Source organism: Ixodes scapularis, unplaced genomic scaffold (assembly GCF_016920785.2).
Source record: "Ixodes scapularis isolate PalLabHiFi unplaced genomic scaffold, ASM1692078v2 PGA_scaffold8__174_contigs__length_109621045, whole genome shotgun sequence".
NCBI lineage: Eukaryota > Metazoa > Arthropoda > Arachnida > Ixodida > Ixodidae > Ixodes > Ixodes scapularis.
Window position 1 is genome coordinate 63,370,816 of NW_024609883.1, and position 24,777 is coordinate 63,395,592.

Genomic DNA, 24,777 nt, shown 5'->3' on the forward strand with positions numbered 1-24,777 from the left:
CTCTCCGGAGGGCAGATGCAGCCGTAGCTCTTGGGATCTTAGTGTTCCAGTGGACAGCAAGCCAGGTTTTCACCAACATCTGTTACAGATAGTCAATCAGGCAACAATAAAATTTCGAAGCCCTCACTGCGCTTGCTCTTTTTATTGTTCACTTGTCACGATACCTTGCAAACAGATATTTCACAAGTCATTCAATGGTGCAATATATATGGCAGATGACTCTCAATTTCGACAAATGTAAATCCCTTACCTTTTGTCGTCGTGCTCTTCAACCTTTTTCTTACCATTTTGACGCGTCCCTTATCACCGTTTGCAGTTCATATAAATATCTCGGTATTCATTTAACATCTGACCTTTCATGGACGTCTCACATCAGTAATATAGTAGCTAGCGCAAACCGTACCTTAGGTGTTTTGCGCCGAAACCTGAAACCCGCAACACCAGAGATAAAACAATCAGCATACTCAACTTTGGTTCGGTCTAAGCTTCAATTCGCTTCTTCTGTGTGGTGCCCTTGGCAATCTTACCTATCTAACAAACTTGAATCCATCCAAAACAGGGCTCTTCGTTTTATTTTTTCTGATTACTCACCATTCACGAGCATATCTGGATTGCCCGAAGCAGCTAACCTTCACACGCTTTCAATGAGGCGCCGAGTGTCCCGTCTCTGTCTTCTTCACCGAATCTTTCACCATAACATGCCTCTTCGTGAATCTCTGCTTTTACCCCCGTTGCAGATTTTCCCCCGCTTTGACCACTCCTGCAAGTTGCGGCCCATTTTTTCGTCAACTACTTCATACAGTAATTCAGCTTTACCTTTGACAATAAACGATTGGAACATACTACCAAATGACATTGTTACCATAACTGACACACATAAATTTGCCGCCTCTGTAACCACTTTCATCTCTTCATTATCCGACTAGTTCCCTCTTCTATTGTGTTAAAATTGCGTGCGGAAGTGTTCGATTAAGAAAAATAATAACAAATGTACCACTCCCTTGTGTAATGCCCGTAAGGGCCTTCAAGGATAATAAATGATGATGAAATGATGATGACTTGTCTGGAAAAGTTTAGAGTTTGCACCTGTAATATGGACCTCTGCTTTACCAACCTATATCAATGTAACTAAAGAGGTAGAGCGGAAGTTTATTCGTATTATATACGATAGGCAAATTGGTCGTCGCCATTTTATATATATAGTTCTATCTTTGCAGACCTAAGCCTTCAGTTTCTTCACGACAAGAGGCTAGACAGTGATATGACATTTTTACGCCAAGTTCTGCGCGGTACTCTTGACTGTGTTGAGCTGTTGGTGTCGCTGTGCTTCCGTGTTCCATCTGGGAAAACCTGTAAACGTCTCCACACGTTTTATGCAGATATTGATTCAAGGAGCTCTAAGACACGGTTACAACACATACAATTCGATTTTTTTTTTCAGGTTGACATTTTCAATTGACCTCTTTACCTTGATGTGTCCGTGCCAACGACAGTGTTGTTACATGTTAAAAGTATGTTGACTCTATTGTTAGATGCTAACCTAACTCTATTGTGCCCATGGCAACTAACATATTGTGTAGGGCTTCCTATTCATGCTACAATGTAGATGACAATGTGTACTGTCCAGTAAGCCTCACGGCTGTTGACACGCACTAAATTAATAAATAAAAAACCTATCTATCTATCGATCTATTTATCTGTCTGTCTGTCTGTCTATATCTATCTATCTATCTATCTATCTATCTATCTATCTATCTATCTATCTATCTATCTATCTATCTATCTATCTATCTATCTATCTATCTATCTATCTATCTAACTATCTATCTATCTATCTATCTATCTATCTATCTATTGATTGATCGATCGATCGATCGTCTGTGTCTGTCTGTCGGTCGGTCGGTCTGTCGGTCTGTCGTACGAAACAAAATGAGCATCTAAATGCTATTGTTCGACCATTACAGCTGCCGTCTTTAAGGACTGCAAGCAGTCAGAGGGGAATGCGCTTTGTTTTAAGTAGCGTGCAGCCGTCAATTAGATTGTCTCGTAGGCCCGAAAATCAGAACACCTGACGAGCACCGTGATGGTTGGGCGTCTTTAAGTTCATTTGCGAAACAGCTCTAAGGAATTCCAGACCACAGACGAAGTGGAGGGCAACTTTATGTGGCAATAAAATCAAAGCCACAAACGCGCACTCTTCACTCCTTTAGAAATTAATCAGAAACCTCTTTCCCGCGATATAATACGCATCTGCCGTGTAAACTCCAGACGTGCATTTTTTGTATCCGCAAATTTCATTACAGCGAAACCAAAACAAGAGTGCTTACGCCTATACTTTGCTTCAATTTCAGTCCAGGTGCGTATCACGAATGAAAAGCGGAATTCTTCTGTTGTGCGTCATAGTCGACCTTTCTGAAAGGGACACTGTTTGTTAACGAAGTGTTGAATCACAGCCAATTGGCTCTTCTTGTTTCGTTGCTTCTTTCTGAGAGACGGTATGGATCCTTTGCGCTATAAATGAGATGGATCAGACTGTGATAAAACACACGAGGTTAATGTGAGTTTGCTGCAAGTCTCAGGTAAGTTTTAGAGTTTGTTAAAATAATCTAAATTCAACCAGACACGTATCTCAGTGGAAAGATGTTATGAACTGTAATATGTAAACTATTTTGAGTGTAAGACGTGTAGAACTCTGTTAATCACTAAATATGAATCGGTCAACCTTTTTCAGGAAGATAGATTATGAATAACATATGAAACTGCCAATAATGAAAGTTGTTCATTTTCACTTTAGGAAACTAACAGATGAATTCTCATGGTTGTACCAACACTTCACAGAAACTGGAGAGGAATCAGTATACTGATTCTTCTTAACGGTTCTGCGAAGGGTTGGTCTTTTTCACTCACCACTTCGTTAATACACTTATTTAATAAATGCACCTAACGTGGCGGGTTGTTTGGGCATACTCTGGGCAGTCCACATATAGAACACATCCGTTTGTAGCGTCCTGTAACCATCAAGTATAATCGCGCGAAAAGGCGATGGTTTGCATTGTTCGTTTCCGTTCCGTTTTAACAAGACCCCAAGTAGTGTTTAAATGTGATTGGTGTTGCCGACGCCCCATACCATGACACCTATCACCATGGGTGTTTGCAAAGGCTTTTGGCCTCAGCGCCATGATGTAAACGGGAATGGCAACTTTACATGAGCTAAAATTGTGGTCATAAAATGTTCTTAAGAAGTACAATAACGAGGTTTATGGAAATAATAAAATATTAATTTGTGTATCTACTTTGAGTCTTGAGCTATTGCAATCCTCGGGAATATAAACTTTGTTAAATATGGTGTCCAAAATATTTTCTGAAAATTGTCCAGAGGACCCAAGCAAATAAATATATCAGTTCTAATATATATGCTTTCCTCCCTTCTTATTAGTATTATTAATAATTTTATTAATGTGTATAATAATCTCTGGAATATTACGATTTATGCAGTCGTTTGGGTGAAATATAATTATATAAAGTTTTGCTGTACACGTCGAAGAGAGGCCGCAAGGGGTGAATGTTCCAGACTGGGGGGACGGTGCGGTTTGCTTCTACAGAAGGACGGCGCATTATCTTAGTTTCCTCTTTACATATCCTTCCGCCCTTTATAAGCAGTTTGTAACTTGCTCAAGCGTATTATTGTAGATGCTTTCCGAACGAGAAAGCGTTCTCCAAATAACGAATGCTTTGTAAATGTAGCAACTGTATCTTTCAGCTTTTATTTGAATATTCGGGCAGCCCTCAGGCCCATACAGTACTGCAATATCATCTAATTTAGGCATGACTTCAAGAAGCTGGAATATACGTTCAAATATACCTTACCACGTAATTGAATGATACGCGCCCTCCTCGATACATTGCACGCAAATAATCCCCCCTCCCCCCCCCCCCCCAAAAAAAAAAACCGTTATAAAAAGGACTAAGAAAAATATGTACTTTTGTTTACGTATACACTAGTCGTATGTAAGTTTACACGATTAACATAGTTTAAGGTATCAAGATCGTGAGTCCATTTAGCAAGTAATAAAATTACTAAATCGCGGTGAACATTATTCTAGTAAATACAGAAATGGGTTTACATGTTCTGTTGAGGGTTGCTAGTAAACTTGGCTTGCATATTTTATTGGCGGTAATGTTATAGTGACATCATTTCTGAATCACAAGCTTGTAAGTTAGAAGTTATAATTTGCAATTTATGTAGGTTAGAAAGCTTATTGGTTGAATTACGCAGACATATTCTGAACATTTTTGTCTAAGACATCAAAAGCTTGAGCTCTACTTGGCCCCAAATCACCAATCACTACAAGTTTTACTCCATACCAAGATAAATCGGGGATTGAATGACCTTTGTATCAAAATGCATAAAAAAAAAAGTTTCAAATTTGTTTTTGATGACAATCGTCCCACAATGAAAAAAAATGTGAAATTGTCGCACCAATTAAAATAACACTCTTGTTATTTCCTTGTAAAGCTGATGAACTCTGCCGGTGCGTTCGCAACATTATTCCGGAAGACAAGAACTTTGTTATATTTTTTTAATAATTCCGTAATAACTTTGTAATTCATTTTCACATGCGATAGCTTATAGTCAAGATATCTATTAAACCTAAAGAACATGGCATTGTAGGTATCTTTGTGATGTTATATAATTACTGTAGGATTGGATTCGTTCGGTTTGAAGCAGCTTGAATTTACAGCAAACTGGCTTGTTGACTGCTTAGGTTCGAAGTATTTAATGCAGCAGTTTCACCAATTCAATCTCTACGTATTTTTTTTTAACATTTAGTGAGACTTGTATCAATCGTGTTAATGTTTCCGAGTCGTATGTTGTTTTAAATACAGGGTGTACGACTTCTTCAAACATATTGTTTTAAAAAAAAAGGGGGGGGGGGGGAGAGAGTTACGCCCGCGCATTAATCAGGCGCGGCAGACATTAGATGGGAAAATGCCCAAAAGTAAGTTGTCTAATTAATTAAATTATGTTGATTATCTCCGTACTTATTATGGGCCATGATGCAGTTACAGTTTCGACGAGCTTTGAAATTGGAGCTTAAACCAATTTAAACATGACACAGAAAGAATAAATCAAACTCGGAACAAAGGACGGCGACCATACCTTTAAGATATTCGAGAAAAAAAAGAAAACTGAAACCAAAAGTTTAGAAACAAAGGTTTCTCAACGTTTCGGGGTCGACTTAACTCCTTCAGGGGTGACTTAAAATGGAATGGGACAGCGCGAGCTTCAGCCTCTGTTGTTTTGTGAACGTGACGCAGGCATAGTGTGTTGCCCGGTGTGCATGGATATGCCACGACACCAAGAACAGGCGTTTTCGAATATCTGGCTCCGTGTCTATCGCGTGCGCGTTTCTGAAGTCGATCCGATGATCAAACACCTCGCAATGTTCCGCGACGGTGCTGCGCTCGCGATTGAAATTGCGCACATCGTTCTGGTGCTAGCGCATGCGCTCGGAAAAAGATTTAGTTTCACCGATGCAGGCGGCGGGGACTCCCTGTCTTCTCTGTTTGTCTTAAATGTTCCTCTTTCCTTACCGTAAACGGGGCACTCTGCACACGGTATCTTATAGACCACGCCTTGTGCTTTCTCTTTTGGGAGGCGATCTTTCGGCCTTGGCATGAGCCGTCCTAATGTTGACACTGGCTTGTGCGCCACTTGGATCCCTTGTTTTTGGGGCACGCGCGCCAGTGTCTCGCTCGTCCCTTTTACACAGGGGACGCTGATGCGCGCGATGGGGCGGGGCTGTGTGTCACCCGACGATCCATGGTTATTGCGCGTGCAGCACTGTCGACGGGCGACGCCTTGAACAAAACTCCTTGAATAGCCGTTTCTTTGGAGGTCAGAAAGTACGTCTGTTTCTCCTATCTTCTGTCTCTTTCCGACGAGCAGATGGTCATTACTCTGGACAAGAGGGTAGAGACCATTGACGTCTTGTGACTCGTTGGGTGGTTCGTCGTCCATTGTCTCGAATTTGTTTCATTCTTTCTGTGCCAACTTTACCATTACTTTCTACAGTTTATGGTCATTTTTAACAGTTTTGGAAAAGGTAACGGGCTTCAAAACATGAATCACCAGGTTTTCACGTTTTTGAGACACTATTTTCAATCTAGGCAAAGAACGTGCGCTGCAACTCTTGTTCATAATAATGCGTGAACGAGTGACCTACTTGTTTCGAACCTTTCGTCATTAGGGAGTTCTTGTAGATTGTTTCTGCCGGCTTGCAACGCTCTCCGTTTCGAAGACGCTCCTACTGCGTATGCGCGCCGCTAGCCTTGTTTGCAGAGTTTCGGGTGTCGTTGCGGGTTGCGATGAGAGGAGGTACAGCGGAAAGGATCTACAAAAACTCCCTAATAGAAAAGTTTTACTAGGTCGTTCCGATACCTCCGATAACGATACCTTATAAAGATACGATGTATGCGCTTAGGCGTCGGCGGTGTATCAGGCATCGATATCAAAGTCATCGGAACGATCAACTAAAACCCTCTAGTATTTTGGCAGCGTGACATCGGTGGTACTTGACGGATAATAAAGAGGTGCGCGAACCGTCTATGACACCTTTTTATGAATCATTGTGGACGAAAGTTTCGGCGTTCTTTCTGCGTCCAATTTCAAAATCAGGCAAAAAAATGAACAAGAAAATTTATTGATGAGGATCTCAAAACTAGTAGGTATTTCGGAAACTGTTTTAATTGGCTTAGCTTCTAACTATCGTCAACACGGCAAGTGCAGCATAACTTACCAATGAGGCAGTAACCATGACGGTAACTGCCTCATCTAATGTTCACCCAGCCTGGTAAATACATGGTGAACACCGGCATTCGCCTAACTCTCACCTACTTTAAGAATCTGTTAGAATTAATGTCAAACAGCTTACACACACAGGATGTTTCAGCCAACTAGTATTTAGACTAACAAAAAGTGGGTGCACACTACGCCTGCCCAACCAATGCAGTATTGTTCGCAGTCCTGTTGAGCAAGTCAAGATACATTTTTTGCAATGTGCCAAACTGGCTAATTTACACAGATTAGCAAGCTAAATTTTTAAATACTAATGTTTATGCGAGCCCTCAAATAAAGAACTCTTAGACCGCGTCGAGAAACATCCCATGGTATCGTTTCCCTAAAAGTAGACTTTATCTGTGTTTTCGAGCATTATAAACCTAACATCAACCGCGAGATTTGGAAAAAAAAAAAAAAAAAACTCTCACGTGACTATCGGCTAGCGAACCGAAAATTTTAAAGATTCATTTGGAATCTTTTAAAATTTTGGCACAAGTTAGCTGAAGCAACCTGTATGCTACATGATGTAGGAAAACCATCGACTTCAGGCACGCGACAGACATGTGTCCAATTTTTTTTTTATTTCAGGTCAGAGTTCCAGCTATTGCCACAGTGAATTAGAAGGAAACAAATCCCACCCTGAAAAAGAGCAATGAATAAAGCAATATTCATCGTCATGGTAACTTCGCATATTTTGTACCATGGTAAATGCCATTACCCTTTGATCTTGGAAACTCCTATCTCGGCAGCCTTCCCCGTGTGCTTTCTCAACTACGGTCACTGACCGGACAAACGCCAGATGAACGATTGTTAGGTTTTTGTCTTTAGCAGGTGCCTTCTTTGAGGGCAGGCTCGAAGCTTCCGCGTTGCCAGAAATTCATAGAACAAAGGGCGAAGAAACTTGCTTTCGTTTCAAAGATAGGGACTATAGACATCCCCGAAAGAGTTATTATTGCCTAACAACTGAGACGGACCCGTAGGACGTCAAATACAGCGCAGTTAAATGAAATAAAGGGACAAAATATTGAAACATGTTAAAAATATATATTTTTTTCACAGCATGTATGAGTATAGAAGCAAAGCAATACTGCTCTAAAGTCTTCAAGCGATGGAGGCAGCGGCGAATAAATCTCCGTGAAACGTTTTAAGCCTGGCAGGCTCCTCGTCAGCTGAACTAGTTCACTTCACTCAAGAAAAATGAAGTCAACTAGTCATAAGAGTGACGCAGGTTGTTCACACCCAGCCATAGCTTCCTTTATACTAAAAACGCCTACCCAATTTTTGGATTTTCTATGCTGTGGTGCCGCTGCGTCTGCTTCACATAATTACCGCCAAAGCGCCACCTCCCGATACAATGAAAATGATGATTGTCTGCTGTGCGCTGCTACACCGCAACGTAGGTAATTCCAATACTTCGGAACACATATTTTATAGCTGGTGAACGACAACATATTACTGTGGGACACGAACGCTCGCACCACAAGGAGTGTAGTGCAAGACGAAGGCTCACGCAACTAAGAGTGTCGTGCAAACAGGGTGTTCGGATTACCTTCTGCCATAAAAATATGTAGTTTCCCAAAGAAAATAAATATAGAAAACAATAGGTATGACCCATCACGAATTACAAGGCAGACGGACGAACAGGTGGTAAACTTTCGTAATGCCGAAACAGTGAACAATGAAAGTTTATAATGTTGAGGTCAAGAACCAGCGCGACGAAGAGCAGGTGAAGAGGAATTGCAACGGCCAGGGTCCTCTGGAGTTACAATCACTATAATCACTACAAAGTCCCCTAAGTAGCGTGGGAGGTGTCAGATGTGTCAGGGCTCACTTTTCGTAGTGACGTAGTATGCCTGTCGTCAGGCACCCTTCACTACCTCGAGCTGCGAGAGAGCGCTGGGCAGGTCAGTCACTCAAACAGCTCCGAAAGATGCCGCGGCAGGATATATGGTCCGATCCAGCTTTGACGACGGGGCGGCCCAAACCAAGCTGGGCTTTGAGTGAAGCTTCAGCATGATGCTGAGGATTCACTCACACGAGCTTTAAGGAAGGTCTGTCTAGACAGGCCTTTCTTAATATATGTTGCAAAAAGGTGCCTACTCTATACTTTCGAGTAACTGAAGGAAGAATTTGGGACGCAGTCTTTCCTCAAAACGGGCGCATCCGGAAAGAAAATGCGCATCCGCAAAGAAAAGTAGCAGCTCTTCATGCCACAGGCATACACTAAATGTACGCAGCGCACCACAGTTAAGTGCCGAGCGACTACGTTTAATGCCTAAATGAACCTTAATATTGAACTCCATTACATTATTACCGTATTTTCCCGGCTATATGCCCGCGCCGATAGTTAGCTTGGGACAGTTTAGCTAAGAAAAAAGTGTTTTTCTTTAGATAGACCGTATCTGCATAAGCCCTCACTATGTGGTTGCTTTAACTGTCCTACTCACGTTAAAAAAAAGTATTAGTCAGCTAAAAGGAGCGCGCAATGGTGACAAATAAAACCATAGGAAGGAATATTCATCTTCGTTTCAATAGTTTTTTTTTTGTTATTTTTAATATCATATTGGTAAAAAAAACCTGACCGTTTTTTTTTTTGTGGAAATCGTGGCTACATGTAGTAGTAATTTATAAGTTATAACCGCAAGCTGTGGATGTTTGTACCATCAAAACCAAGCTTAACATACCCAGTCCGCTTGGGTACAGCTGCCTTGCGAGTCACCCTCGGAGGCATCGAGATCAAAAGCCACACACTGGCAGTCTCAGCTTTTCTTGCTGACAAACGGCTAGTGTAAAATAGCATTATTGACAAGCGCACTCCCCTCTGACAATATATTTTGAAAAAGAAACCCTTGTGTAGTCCGGACCTTCAGAAACTCCGCAAAGAGTAGAGTGTCAAATATTGATACATGTATTTTCCGCGGACTGTTGCCAGAAAAAAAATGCGGTTTAGTTTTCACGAGAGCCCTTCAGCCCTGAAAGAAAGCTAAAAAAAGACCAGCGATAGCGAGGAATTGTAGCGAGACAAAATGCAGACAAATTTGTAGCCGCTCACTGGAAATGCCAGTATTGTGGAAGCAATTACACTTCGAAAAGTCGTACCTCAAGTTTCGTAGGTACTTTCTTGTTGACAATAGGCTCGTTCGATTAACCTGCAGCTCCTGCACCGGTGCAGAAAAGGGTAGGGCAGCGTACTTCCAGTATGTGTATTCAGATACGAACGGAAGTAAACTGCCCTACGCTTTTCTGCACCGGTGCAGGAAGTGCCGGTAGATCGAACGAGCCTAATATAATCACTCGTTATAGTCTGACAGTTTTAAGAGATTCATAATTGTTCCTCTTAGTTGTTCTATGCGTTTTGGACTACATTATAAGCATATAGCCATTGTATATATATGTGTGTGTGTGTGTATGTGTGTGTTTTGTGCTGGTTGATTACGTTTAGATTACAGAGCTTCAAGCCTAAAGGGTTCGCTGCAATTTGAAGAAAATGTAGTCATGGCTCTGCACTTGTTTCAGTTGTGGGACACGGAAACTACGCCAGTTTATGAGTCGTAGTATTTGAGATTACTATCGTAACCCTAATCAGAAGCATACATCATTTTGAAATATTAAAGGAAGGATCTCTAAAAAAAAGTGCTGTCGTCATCGTTGGCACCTCGGATCCAGCTTAGAGGCAAGGAACGGCGGTCTTACACCACCGACGGCGTAGATATTACTATACACGTTTTCACATAAAAAAAGAAGTGTATGAACTAGTTCGCGGTGCGAGTTCTTGCAAGATTTGAGTGTCAGAGGGAGAGATTATGTTTTTTGGCGTTTGAAACCTGCGCGTCTAGATAAAATAACGTGAAGTTAATCTAAGATGCATCTACAACGTGAACCCCCCCCCCCCCTTTTTTTTTACATTTTTTGTATTGCCAAAATGAACTACGCATCGCCGAACGCTCATTCTCCGCCCAAATGTAACACTCGAGGTCCAAACCAGATGCCAAATTTTCCAGTTTTCTAAAGAACTTATAAAAACAAAAACAAATTCCAGAATCATTTTTGCATGTCACATTCAAAACATTATGCTAACACAACAAACAAAGTTCACATTTGAATGTAACATTTTTATTTATTTAATTATCTGCAGCGGTTTCGCAACAACTGAGATGGGTAGATGTGGAGCAGGAATATGGATTCTACGACTGCATGGTAAACTTGGGATTAAAACTAGACGAAGCATGCCAGAAGTTTGGAACAATAGGCATGGTGCGTGATCGACGGATCTTCTATAACGTACCTATAAAAAAACTTTTATAAAATTTATAATACACTGCAAAAACCAACTTGTCTAATTTCTTCAAAACGGGTGGGCAGGAAACTGTGAACTTCACTGACTGCAAGATGGGATGCAAGAACGATACAAAGGACGGATTTGTCAACATTACGTACGACATTCCCGACAACACCCCTTGTGGATTTTTCGGCGAAGTAAGTCCACAAAAAATGTTCCCGTTTTATCGACGGTTTTATGTGCAGAAAAAAAATTAGAGGTCACATTTTGCGCATTTGTCGCTTATTCGTCGGTTCAAGCTGCACAATCAGATCAAAGTACGGGGTGAATCTGTTCTGCTGTATGGTCCGTTGCAGCCTTAGAATAACAAGGCGAGCACCTCTCACAAAGCTCTCTGCTCGCAATGATTTATTTATTTATTTACTGCCTCAGGGCCCGAAGGCATTACAGAGGGGAGTGGACAGAACATCTATAATGCAACACATAGTCAAATGTGTTGCATTATAGTGATTGGTGCCTCTCTCCTCTCCCCTCGCCTCGTCTGTAGCATTCGTTCTGATAGAGTGGGAAGAACTTTCAAGAAGGAGCTTGCCCTGCTATTATTTACCTCCAACACACTACAGCTGATTCTGCAGCCGGCCCGTAAACAAAACATCCAGTAAATTATGTTATAGAGTGTGCCTATAGATTTGAGTGTTCACAACTACTCAATCTAGGTCACCTGGTTTATGGGTTGCGCTTACAATACAAGGTGTGAAGAGGCACTCCGCTTGATTGGCCTCAAAATTAGCTCAACATATTGTTACAGGGATAATGTAAATGATTTACGCTGCGGTTTTTCTTCTTCGTTACGTTATCCCACTCCAGAGGCAAGCGTCGTCCCGCCGTTAGCTGGAACTAAGTACGGTCTGAGTCGCACAACGTGGGCGGTGTCGGCTTGAGTGCGGCGGTTATCGCGAGAGAGTTGTAAAGGTTCCATGGTGGGACGCATAAGGGGCAAGTTGGAGAGAGAGATCATGGAAGCGGCGCGTATACTTGCCTGTGAACCAGACCTGTGAACCAGACCAACAAGTCAGATGCACTGACCTGTTGGTCAGTGCATCTGATCAACAGGGAATTACTATTTCTCAATAGAGCGATCTCACCAAGCGTACGGCGCATGCGTGACGCCGCCATAACTTTAGTTCACAGAAGGAAAACGGCAGTGCATGATAGGGCTCGTGGCGTCTCGTGCTCAACACGCGCAAAGCTCCAGCGAGGTTGTCGCACGTGCGGAAAGACTAAAGTTCCCTCGATGTATTGCGGCAGCGGGGGCGTAGTCAAACTGCCTGGTGAGATCGGTCTATTGTGACCGCATACTGTACACGCGATCTTTAAAGGCCTAAGTGGTGTCCAGAACACGCTGCACGTGGTGCGAACGTAGAGTGTACGCAGCGCATGATCTCATTGTTTTCTCGTGCCGCTGTCAGAATTTTAATATTTTTTAATATTTATTCTGGTCACGCGTTTTGCAACCTCCTCCTAGTGCCGCTGTTTCTTTCTTTATTAGCATTTATCTCTTTTGAAAGAGAAAGAAGAGCTTCTGCTTGCGCGGGCCACTGTGCGCGCGTGGAAGTTAGGGTAAACCTTTGGTTGTTAATCAGCGTATGGTCCTGTGTTCTTCTTCTACTTTGTGTCTTGTCCCTTTTTCCCTGTTTCTCATTATGACGTTCCACCAGCCCGTTAATCTGTAGGTGGTAGACTGTCCTATTTTGGTGGACGATGGCGGATAGTTGTAGAATTTTGGCCACGAGCTGTGACACAAAAGGGCGCCCACGATCAGACAGAAGTTCTCGCGCTCGCCGTGCTTGAGAATGAGGTCTTCTAAAATAAACTGAGCAGCGTCTACCGCCGTACCATGTCAGAAACGGCCTTGTTCTGGCATAGCGTGTTGCATAATCAACGGCCACGGCGATCCAGCGGTTTTCAGTAGAGGAGGAAGGCAGCGGACCAAGGAGGTCCACTCTGTCAAATGGGCAGACCATGAGACGCAGGGGCTACGGAGACCAGCGGGCCGAAATTGTGGGGCCTTTCGGCGCTGGCAGGAATCACATGAGGAGACGTAACGTTTGATGCTCTTGTACTTATTGGACCAGTAGAAGTGATGCTTGACCTGTGCGTAGGTGCGAATGACACCCAAATGATCGGAGGTTGGGGCATCGTGCAATTCGTCTAGGACTGTACCTTGGAGGTGTTTGGGGATTACCAAAAGAAGAAACGGACCAAAGATGAAAGAGCGTGTTGGTGAAAATACAGGAGTCAAAGGAAGAATAAAAACACTTAGGGACAAGGACAGACAGCGCAGTTCTTTCGAAAGAACTGTGCTGTCTGTCCTTGTCCCTAAGTGTTTTTATTCTTTCTTTGACTCCTGTAGAAACGGACCACCTTGCCGAAATTTGTGTGGTACAGAATGGCATTATGAACTGTGTAAAGTCTAGAGGCCACGTTAGGCCTTTTAGCCTTTTGCACTGACTTTTCTTTCGGGCTCTGCCCAAGGGAAAACAAATAAATAAAGAAAGAAAGAATCTGTAGTGACTTCGTCAATGATGGTATGTACAGGGTGAAACAAGTAGACGCCAAGCTCTTTAAATCGACCGGAAAATTCGGTTTCTTAACCTATCACGCTACGACTTTGTGCAGCGTTGCCCACAGATGGTGTATTTTTTTTTTTTTTTTTGTAAAATTGGCGAAGAGCGAACTTACCTGAGGAAAAAGTAAAGAAAGAAAAAAAGCTTAGCTCCTATGGAAACGCAGCGACGCCACCGGTCTGCGAACAACACGGCGCCGTTTCGCACGGGAGACAAGAGATGGCGCAACAAACGCCGCCAACGCAGAGCCGTTTATTGAAAGAGTTTGGCCATACATTGGTTTGAATAGGCGAGCATCTCTGGGCCAACCACAGGCCGCGAAACAGCCCCTAGCGGTGGTCGTGAACTCTAAATTTGTGACACGACTAATTCAAGCCGTTTTAGCGTCGCTAGAGTTAAAAGGCGTAACTCTCAGTGACTGAAAACTTTGTGCGTGCGAGGTTTTCGTCACGCCAATATTCAAGTGTAGAATAAACGAACGTGCGCTCCGAACCAGGGCCAACTTGCTACAAACAGCGTCTCAGCTGAGACGGTGAAAGAAAGCACTGCATGCCTAAGCCAGCGCACGAGCCGAGCGGGACTCCGCGTCTCCAGACGCTCGCGCGCCCAACCCTTTGATTAACGATTAAAACAGCGCATGGACACGGACAAGAACAAGAAGGTAGACAAACAAGGCGCTGACTTACAACTGAAGTTTATTCGTTCTAACAGCGAGTATAAATACTGTATCGTCACAACAAACAAACATGAATAAAAAGCTTGACCTGGATGCCACGTGCTCACTAGCCATCGCTATGCACTGTCACTGTGTGTCTAAATAGGAACGTTCCTTATCTGATAAAGATAGTGACGGAGTGCTGACACAGTTTTGCCCCAATCTTCCAATTTCGCGCGCCTCAATGATTTCCCGAGTGAGTTTGTCTTTATTTTTCCTAACCACTTCACACTTGTCAAAGACGGGAGCGCAGCAACAGTCTCGGCAGTGCAGGCCAAGGTGACCTGACACAACTCTAAACACGTTATACTTGTGCTCCCGCAGCCGATCATTGAGGCATCGCCCCGTTTGCCCGACGTATCTCCTGCCACACGAGAGGGGAATAGAGTACACTACTCCCTCCACACAGTCTACGAATTGGTCCTGGTGTTTTTTGGTGCAACCCCGCTTTTCTTTAGAACAGGAGTTCACTTTTCTGCACAGCCCAGATAGCTTCTCCGGAGCCGAAAAAACCACATCAACTCCAACCCTACGGCCAACTTTCTTAAGGTTGTGAGATATCTTATGGAGGTATGGTAAAACAGTTACTTTTTTGTTAACTTTACGAGCCTGCTGGGTAGTTTCCTCACGTCCTTTCTTAAGTAAGCTCTCAGCAACTGTCGTCAACAGGTAAGACGGATAACCCGCGTGTCTGAGCCTTGCCGCTTGTGTGTCGAAGCTTTCTTTCACCCTGTGGGGGCAAAACTTGAACAGGGCATTTCTAAAACAGAGGTTAACAATTCCTCTTTTCACAAGTTTGGAATGCGCTGACGAAAAAGGCAAGATGGGTTTCTTTGCTCTTGGTTCATATATCCAGCACACATGGCCGTGACCAAGTTGCAGGCTCAGGTCCAGAAACCTAATGGCCCCATTTACAGGTACTTCATGCGTCAGCACCAACGGTTTCAGACACTCTTTGAACGTTGACAGGACAAACGACACAGCCGAATCAAATTCCTCATTGTCACAATCTAGGAGCTCCAAATAGTCGTCTACGAATCTAAAAATTTTCCCCACCTTGGTTCCTTCCAGCGTGCCTGACAGGACTTTGTCGTGGAACGCAAGAAATATATCGCTAAGTACTGGGGCTATACATGACCCTATGCACACGCCATTTCTCTGAATAAAAACACCGTCATTCCGGATCGCGAACGTCGACTTGAGATAAAAAGATAAAAGTTCTAGAAAGTGACTCACACTGAGTCCAGATTCATTCTGAAACGCCACGGTACCATGATTGTCAATACATTCTTCCACAGATGCCAACAGCTCTTTATGGGGAATCGAATAGTACAAATCTTTAATGTCAATTGAGCAAGCCAACAAGCTTCGGTCTGGATGGTCTTTAAAAAAATCTATTATCTCATCAGAGTTCTTCACCCGAAAGGGATCATCAATCATTAACATATTTAGTTTTGTTTGCAAAAATGAAGCCACAGATTTTTGCCATGTCCCTTTCTCAGACACGAGACACATACACATGGCGTCTGGCGTCAGACACATGGCGTCTGACGTCTAAAGCGTCAGACGCCATAACGGCCACGTTTAAGCGCAGGGATGACGTGTCACTTTCGAAGGTGAAAACTGAAGCACGTAAGCTTTGCAAACAGCTAAGCCTAGATAAACTGGGCCAAGCCATTGATAAGGGCAAATGCTTAGGTTTAGATTTATTTTTTTCTGCTAAAACGCACAAGACTAACTGTCCGCTACGCGTGATCGTGTCTGAGAAAGGGACATGGCAAAAATCTGTGGCTTCATTTTTGCAAACAAAACTAAATATGTTAATGATTGATGATCCCTTTCGGGTGAAGAACTCTGATGAGATAATAGATTTTTTTAAAGACCATCCAGACCGAAGCTTGTTGGCTTGCTCAATTGACATTAAAGATTTGTACTATTCGATTCCCCATAAAGAGCTGTTGGCATCTGTGGAAGAATGTATTGACAATCATGGTACCGTGGCGTTTCAGAATGAATCTGGACTCAGTGTGAGTCACTTTCTAGAACTTTTATCTTTTTATCTCAAGTCGACGTTCGCGATCCGGAATGACGGTGTTTTTATTCAGAGAAATGGCGTGTGCATAGGGTCATGTATAGCCCCAGTACTTAGCGATATATTTCTTGCGTTCCACGACAAAGTCCTGTCAGGCACGCTGGAAGGAACCAAGGTGGGGAAAATTTTTAGATTCGTAGACGACTATTTGGAGCTCCTAGATTGTGACAATGAGGAATTTGATTCGGCTGTGTCGTTTGTCCTGTCAACGTTCAAAGAGTGTCTGAAACCGTTGGTGCTGACGCATGAAGTACCTGTAAATGGGGCCATTAGGTTTCTGGACCTGAGCCTGCAACTTGGTCACGGCCATGTGTGCTGGATATATGAACCAAGAGCAAAGAAACCCATCTTGCCTTTTTCGTCAGCGCATTCCAAACTTGTGAAAAGAGGAATTGTTAACCTCTGTTTTAGAAATGCCCTGTTCAAGTTTTGCCCCCACAGGGTGAAAGAAAGCTTCGACACACAAGCGGCAAGGCTCAGACACGCGGGTTATCCGTCTTACCTGTTGACGACAGTTGCTGAGAGCTTACTTAAGAAAGGACGTGAGGAAACTACCCAGCAGGCTCGTAAAGTTAACAAAAAAGTAACTGTTTTACCATACCTCCATAAGATATCTCACAACCTTAAGAAAGTTGGCCGTAGGGTTGGAGTTGATGTGGTTTTTTCGGCTCCGGAGAAGCTATCTGGGCTGTGCAGAAAAGTGAACTCCTGTTCTAAAGAAAAGCGGGGTTGCACCAAAAAACACCAGGACCAATTCGTAGACTGTGTGGAGGGAGTAGTGTACTCTATTCCCCTCTCGTGTGGCAGGAGATACGTCGGGCAAACGGGGTGATGCCTCAATGATCGGCTGCGGGAGCACAAGTATAACGTGTTTAGAGTTGTGTCAGGTCACCTTGGCCTGCACTGCCGAGACTGTTGCTGCGCTCCCGTCTTTGACAAGTGTGAAGTGGTTAGGAAAAATAAAGACAAACTCACTCGGGAAATCATTGAGGCGCGCGAAATTGGAAGATTGGGGCAAAACTGTGTCAGCACTCCGTCACTATCTTTATCGGATAAGGAACGTTCCTATTTAGACACACAGTGACAGTGCATAGCGATGGCTAGTGAGCACGTGGCATCCAGGTCAAGCTTTTTATTCATGTTTGTTTGTTGTGACGATACAGTATTTATACTCGCTGTTAGAACGAATAAACTTCAGTTGTAAGTCAGCGCCTTGTTTGTCTACCTTCTTGTTCTTGTCCGTGTCCTTGCGCTGTTTTAATCTTTAATCATGAAATACCAACTAGCCCAAACTTCTACTTTAGCCAACCCTTTGCACTGTTTTCTTTGCGCCAGTCACTAGATGCTGTTCTAACCAGGGTGTCGAACCGGAACCGAACCGAACCGAAAACCGGAACCGAACCGGTATTTCCGGAACTGAACCCGAACCCGAACCGTTATATTGTTATCGCGATGAACCTGAACCGGAACTGAATCGGAAACAAAATAACGGTTACCGGCTCATGTCAAAACGGTTCGGCCACGCGCTGTTGACAATGAATGTGCTATCAATGTCATTTGTTTTTTAAGTGCCGTCAACTGACACACACCTCGCTTACATATTTTTCTTCTCCCTCAGTCTTAGGAATATAAACGCTGCATCCGTGAACCTTGACATAGGAACCAGTATTGCGCTGGTCGCGGCTTGCACGGAAGAAAGAGAATTGGAAGGCTGTGCAAAAAAAAAAAAAAAAAAATCGCGTTACGGGATTTCATTTTCCTACAATCTCGTAAATCCTAAATGCTGCTGTGTGCTCATTTCATAACACGTTTCTAAAACGCGCGAGTTCTTGAAGCTTGCTTCCATCGGAATGAGAAAAGAAAAGGCTGTGGAGTTTGATAATAATGCATCCGGTTTCGTATAGGCACTTAGAAGCTAACATATTTGTGAGACAGCGAACTCTTCTATTTTAATATTTATCCTATTACGTCCTTTTGGCGTTGCGTTCGGTGAAGTGTTTTTCATATTCCGTATCTTGTCTAATGAAAACTTCTTTAAGGGTCTAATTTGAGTTACCGAAGGCTAGTTCAAATAGAGTAGAAAGCTGTATTTTCTCCCCACTGTTCCTTCAATTGCTTACACGCCGAGGTGGCGGGATAGTTAGCGAGTTCTACTTGTAAGTGGGTTTGTAAGGAGGTCACGGATTTTACAGCTACTGCGTCGGACCCAATTAGATGAAGTCCGAATGCGTAAACGTCGGTGAGGTAACCTTTGAGTGCACATAAAGAAACCATTCCTGGTAGAAATCCCCGAGCCTTACACTACGATGTATCCCGTTTCGTATGTGCTGATTTCAGATGTCTTATTTGTAATTTATTTTGATGTTGCAATTTGTCATTTATATTTTCCGAACGGGTTCGCGAACCGGTTCGCGGATCGAATTAATCGAACCGGAACTGAACCGGAACAAAATAAATTTACCTGAACCTGAACCGTAACCGAACCCGTATTTTTTTCGGTTCGACACACTGGTTCTAACAAGCCAACATTAGCAGTGCAGACAAAGGCAAGGGCACGATCGCGTGGCTTTCGAAAATGGCTCCTATGCACGAGTTCTCGTACAAACAAAAGCGTTTTGCTGAGCTAGGCTCACGCGCCTGTACCTTTGCCTTCACTGCTGGCATTTGTGAGATGGAGCAGAGAGGCCGAGATTGAACTTGCTTAAATGTCGTTTACAATATTGTGACGTCGCGGTCTCCTGATTGGTCGACGCTGTGTCACAAATTTAGTTTACGCTCTAAACGCGGGGGGAGTACTCGGTCTGGCGGCGGCCTTTGCTCCGCCTATTGGCCAAACTCTCTCAATACACGGCTCTGCGCCAACGAACGAGCATACGGCGCCAAGAGCAGGCCTTTTTAGCAGACGATCTTTTCGACTCAAAAGCGGCGCACGTTCCGCAGGCGGCGACAGTCGCAGAAACAAAAAAGACAGGGGCGGTAATAGCAAGGAACTGCAGTTCCTTGTCTGCAAAAGGGCCGGCTCTCGGCGTCGTCTGCTCGTTCGTTGGCGGCAGTTGGCGTCGAGACCGCTTGCGCCATCTCTTGTCTCCCGTGCGAAACGGCGCCGTGTTGTTTGCAGACCGGTGGTGTCGCTGCGTTTCCATAGGATCTAAGCCTTTTTCTTTCTTTGCTTTTTCCTCGGGTAAGTTCACTCTTTGCAAATTTTACAAAAAAAAAAAAAAAAAATGCACCATCTCTGGGCAACGCTGTACAAAGTCGTAACGCGATAGGTTAAGAAACCGAATTTTCCGGTCGATTTAAAGAGCCTGGCGTCTCATTGTTTCACCCTGTAGAGCTGCGTCACGACGCTGCTCTTCTGTGATGTTCATAAAATATGAGATATGAAGTACAGCAAGGTCGGTGTCGTCGACTGTTTCGTCAACAGGATCGACAGGGTGTCGAGACATGCAGTCGGCATATTGGTTGAGTTTTCCAGATTTGTGGATAACTTTGAAATCGCACTCCTGAAGAGAGAGAGCCCAGAGTCCAAGTCGGCCGATAGGGTCTTTTAAACAAGGAGAGCAAACAAAGGGCGTAATAACCCCCGACCCCCTCCCCCCCCCCCCCCCCCCCCCAAACAAAAAAAAAAAAATTGCCTGCCAAATAAGTAAGTATGAAATTTCGAAATGGACCACACAACAGTGAGACACTCACGTTTCGTTTTCATGTAGTTTTGTCCTGCTGAGGATAATGTGCGACTGGCATAAGCTATTACACATTCTTCTCTAAATCGGTGATGAGCTAATATGGCGCCAATTCCATGACCGTCGGCGTCCGTGCGTCATTCAGTAGGTGCGGAATTTTCAAAATATCCTAAAACGGGATTAGAAATAAAGGCGTCCCTCAAACGAGTGAAAGCAGCTTGTTCTTCCGGCTGCCAGAAGATAGGTTGATTTTTCCTGAGGCAGTTTGTCGGGGGACAAGCAATTGGAGCGAAATAATGAATAAATTGTCGAAAATAGGAGCACAGCCCAAGAAAAACTTCGGACATCCTTTGGTCCTTGAGGTGCCGAACATTGTTGGACGGCATTTATCTTGTCAGGGTTTGATTGAACGCCTTGCATGTTGACCAAGTGACCTAGAACTTTAATTTTGGAGCTGCCGAATCTGCAATGTGACGAATTTAGCTAGAAACCTGCTTCTTTGAAGAGGTCCAGGACTTGATCCCAGCGTATACGATGGGATGAGAACGAACTGGAAAAGATGATGAAGTCGTCCAAGTAGCACAGGCAGGTTGTCCAGCGTAAACCTTATAAAAGGCGGTCCATCATTCGCTCAAAATTAGCGGGAGCATCACACAGACCGAATGGCATGGCTTTGAATTCGTAGAGGCCGTTTGGAGTAATGAAAGCCGTCTTTTTTGTGTCGGTGTCGTCCACACTAATTTGCCAGTATATCCTGACCGAAGGTCGTTAGAAGAAAAGTACTTGGTATCGTGTAGACAGTCTAGGCTGTCATCGATGCCAGGCAATGGGTACACACCTCTCTTGGTAATCTTGTTCCGCCTACGGTAATCGACGCAAAAACGCCAGGAGCCATCTTTCTTTTTGACCAAAACCACAAGGGAGGACCATGGACTAGAAGACGGCTGTATTGTGTCTCGCAAAAGCGTTTTGTCCACCTCGGTTTGTATTACGCGACGTTCGCTTACCGAAACTCGAAAAGGCCAGTGGTGTAAAGGTGGATTGGTCCTGGTGTCATTACGGTGTTTAGGTGGCTAATCGGCCGAGAGGATGCGCTGGCAAATCGAACATTTTTGTGATATTTTGAGAGAAGACTATATCTGCTGTTTTTGCGTCCCGTCTAACGTAGAAGCAATCATGTTCACCAGTTGAACGAGATCCGAGGTCAACGCCGCGGACCTTAATTTGAGTTGGTCGGTCGTCGTCGGTAATAACCGATAGTCTTTCTTCAAACAATGGGGATGTGATGGGAAGAGAAGTTCGTCTGAGTAGTTATTGTGGACTATGCCCGAAATTCACCACCCAGATGAAAATGGAACCATCAAGGGCAGAAACAATTGAATGTGCAATACTAATTGTTGCTTGGTGAAAAAGATGCCCATGTTCGGGGACACGACGTAGTCGCCATCAACTGCAGGGTTTTCGGGTAACACCTTAATGGGGACTGCTTTTAAGGGTAGAATGCGGCAAGTTTCCATAGAACATAGTTTGCAAATAACCGGGTCCTGGGGTTAGTTCGAAGCGCAAACATTAAGTTCAATGTTTCCTCATTGTGCAATCTACAAGGGCAATGAGGGCGGATAGGAAGTCACATCCAAGGATCAATGCATGAGGACAATTCAGAATGACGGTAAAAAGGACGGACGTAGTCTTATCTTTCAGAGCATTGCGTGCACTGCACATGCCAAGAGAGGGAATTAGACAACCGTCCGCACCACAAAGTGATGTGGAATTCCGTGGCGTTAATACCTTGCGTAGCTGACGCCTCAGATTCTCCCTCATAATGGGAATAGCGGCACCAGTATCGACGAGGGCTGTGTTTCAATATTGTCGAGTGTAACAAAAATCCTATTATGGGGCGTCACCGAACGTTGTCGAATAGGATTTGTTACCCATGATACTGGAGTAGCTTCAGCTCTCGAAGCTGCATTGCTTAGTCTTCTGATTGACGTGGGACGTTCGACGGAGACATGGGGCAGCGGGAGGCCAGGGGCAATCACTGGCGACGACGTGGAGATGGCGAGCGATTGTATCGAGGAGGAGCGGTGAACTGTCCGTTATCTTGACGATTGGGTCCGGGAGGTGCGAAGAGCTGGTGAACAAACGAAAACCGATAATTGATCGATGTGAAGGTGCATGGACGGTTGTTCCACTGGTTTCGGCGATAGGGTGCAATCTGCCCAATGGCGTTGCCTTAAAAGCATATAGGTCAATTCTCAGGGGTCCTCCATGCTAAGGTGTCATGACGGTTTGATAAAGAATTTTGGGGGGGGGAGGGGAGTCATCATCCAACCGTGTGGAAGGAGGCCGGTGTCCAGGTGGGTATGTTGGAACATGAACTGCTTGGACCGCTGAGACCTGTGCTGTGCTGTGCTGTTCAGTAGGCCGGGCGAAAGTGTTAGCAGGGAACATGGCTTCGAGTTCTCGGCGGATAAGCTTCGCTTTGTGGTCAGCTTGAAAGCTAGGGTTTTCACTTGTCAATGTTAACTGTCGTGTTGGGCAGGCGCACAGACCTTGCTGTGATCCGTCGTTTTTTCGCTTCTTTAAAACGTCGGCACTCTTCGACAGCTTAATTGGCTTAATTCCTCCAGTGTTACGCAGTCTGAAGACTAGAAGATAAAACGGGTCGTTCGCGATACCTTTGAGGACGTGGGGGAGTTTTTCCGAGACGGGCATGTTGGAATCCGCTTTCTGGCAAAGGGACAGGATGTCGTGTACGTAGGTCATGTTCGATTCCGTGAGTGACTGCACACGCGAAGCGAGCTTGCGCTTAGTGGGCAGCTTGCGACCAGTGGGGTCGCCAAAGAGATGCTGGAGTTTCTCTTCGCACATGTCCCAGGATGTGATTGTTTTCTCATGTTTGAGAAACTATGTCCGAGCAGTGCCTTTGAGGCAAAAGATAACGTTGGCAAGCATAATGGCTGGATCCCATCGGTTACGTGGCTGACTCGCTCGTAGAGGAGAAGCCATTCTTAAACATCCTGGGGCCCTATGTTGCGCTTTTTCGACTCCCACGGCGACTAGGGGGAAGGAAGTGACGTAGGTGTGAATGACCGTATCTTGGCAACACCACGCATCGCGGAAACTCACCTTACGCCGGACGACATCGCAGAAATTCGTCATCAGCGACTCCACCAATCAACATCCAAAAAGCGTTGTTGACGTCACTTCCTTCTCCCTAGTCGCCCTGGGAGTCCAAAAAGCGCAACATAGGACCTCTGTTCACCAAATCCAGTAAATTTTCCTGGGTCACGCGGTTTGGAGAGGGACGAGGAAGCAACGAGGAGGGGATGAAAAGAAATACTTTACTAAGAAAATTCCTATCCCCCTGTGAAAATCAAATGACCTTGGCGCAGACGGGTTTTGCGTTGTTTGAAACGCTGGACGCACCGCAGTCTTGCTGTCTTGCTTTTTTGACTTGAGATGGGCGGCTGCCGCCACCTGTTGACGTGGACAGCTCGAGCGCTAGCCGAGACAGCCGTCTCAACTGTCTCAGCGATTCCGGTGATTGGGTGCGTCAATGGTAAAGGGCGGTCCAAAAGCCCGAACCTGCCCGCAAAACGTTGTCCGATACAATCCGTAAAACGGAACGGGCGGAGGGGGAGGGTTGAGCGGGAAAGAGAAAAACGCAAACTATACTTCGTTTCAGCTTTGCTCCGAGCGGAGCCAAAGGCTGGGGGATGCGCGGTGTTCGCTTCTTCTGAAATGCCAAAAAAAACTTGCCTTCGCGCATCGCTCGGAGCATGCGCTGCGAACAACGTCCAAAAAATATGCGTCCCATAGAAGAGTGACACAAAGAGAGGATACACATTGCATGCCCTTAGGGGCAAAGGACATACAATTAAGTTACACTTGATAGAGAAATCTAAAAAATATGTACTTGGATTTCGTAGAGAATGGTTCGCAGTGAATGCCAGGTCCACAATTTGGAGGTGCTGATTGAATGTGTCAAAACATGTTGAGCTAAAAAAAAAATTTCTTCGCTATAAAATAAAAAAAAAAAGGCGCACCGAAATAGACGCATGCCGAAAGAAGGGCGAAAAAGCATGTCATGTGCAGAATAGTCCTCGTACAAAATGTGCACCACAAATCATCCATTTTCCGCGCGAACCATGCGCATGATCAGTTACGTTTGTGTTATCTTGCTCAGAGCTCTCGCTGTTCAGGATAGGCTTACTCATTTTGATGCATTCTTTTTTTCCGCTCAGACATGCCAGAATGGGACATGCGTGGGCACCTGTGACTTACCTGCACCAAACGGATGCAAAAGGAGGCCGACAACATGACAGATCAGTTAACCCGCAATTTCAAGCCCACGCTATAAGTGGTTTGAAAACCATGCGCTCCACTCGAGTCTATCGATAAATATTTGTGTCCAACGTGCTCTAATTAAATTAATTGAATCATGCATATGTCTTTCAAAATCAGAAATAATTTGCGTCGCAGTTTACGTGTCGGAAATGATGATCCCCAACATGTGAAACTGATGGGGCGAAACCGA

The 24,777-nt window shown here is 44.4% G+C and overlaps 1 protein-coding gene across 1 annotated transcript; it reads left to right on the top strand.

Annotated features, from left to right (window-relative positions):
* The first annotated feature begins 7,435 nt into the window (after positions 1-7,435).
* Positions 7,436-24,562, top strand: LOC8037392. Its single transcript, XM_029976354.2, has 4 exons — positions 7,436-7,545; positions 10,977-11,095; positions 11,204-11,317; positions 24,485-24,562. The coding sequence occupies exons 1-4, from the start codon at positions 7,494-7,496 to the stop codon at positions 24,560-24,562; spliced, it is 363 nt and encodes a 120-aa protein (XP_029832214.2). The 5' UTR covers positions 7,436-7,493.
* The last annotated feature ends 215 nt before the right edge of the window (positions 24,563-24,777 follow it).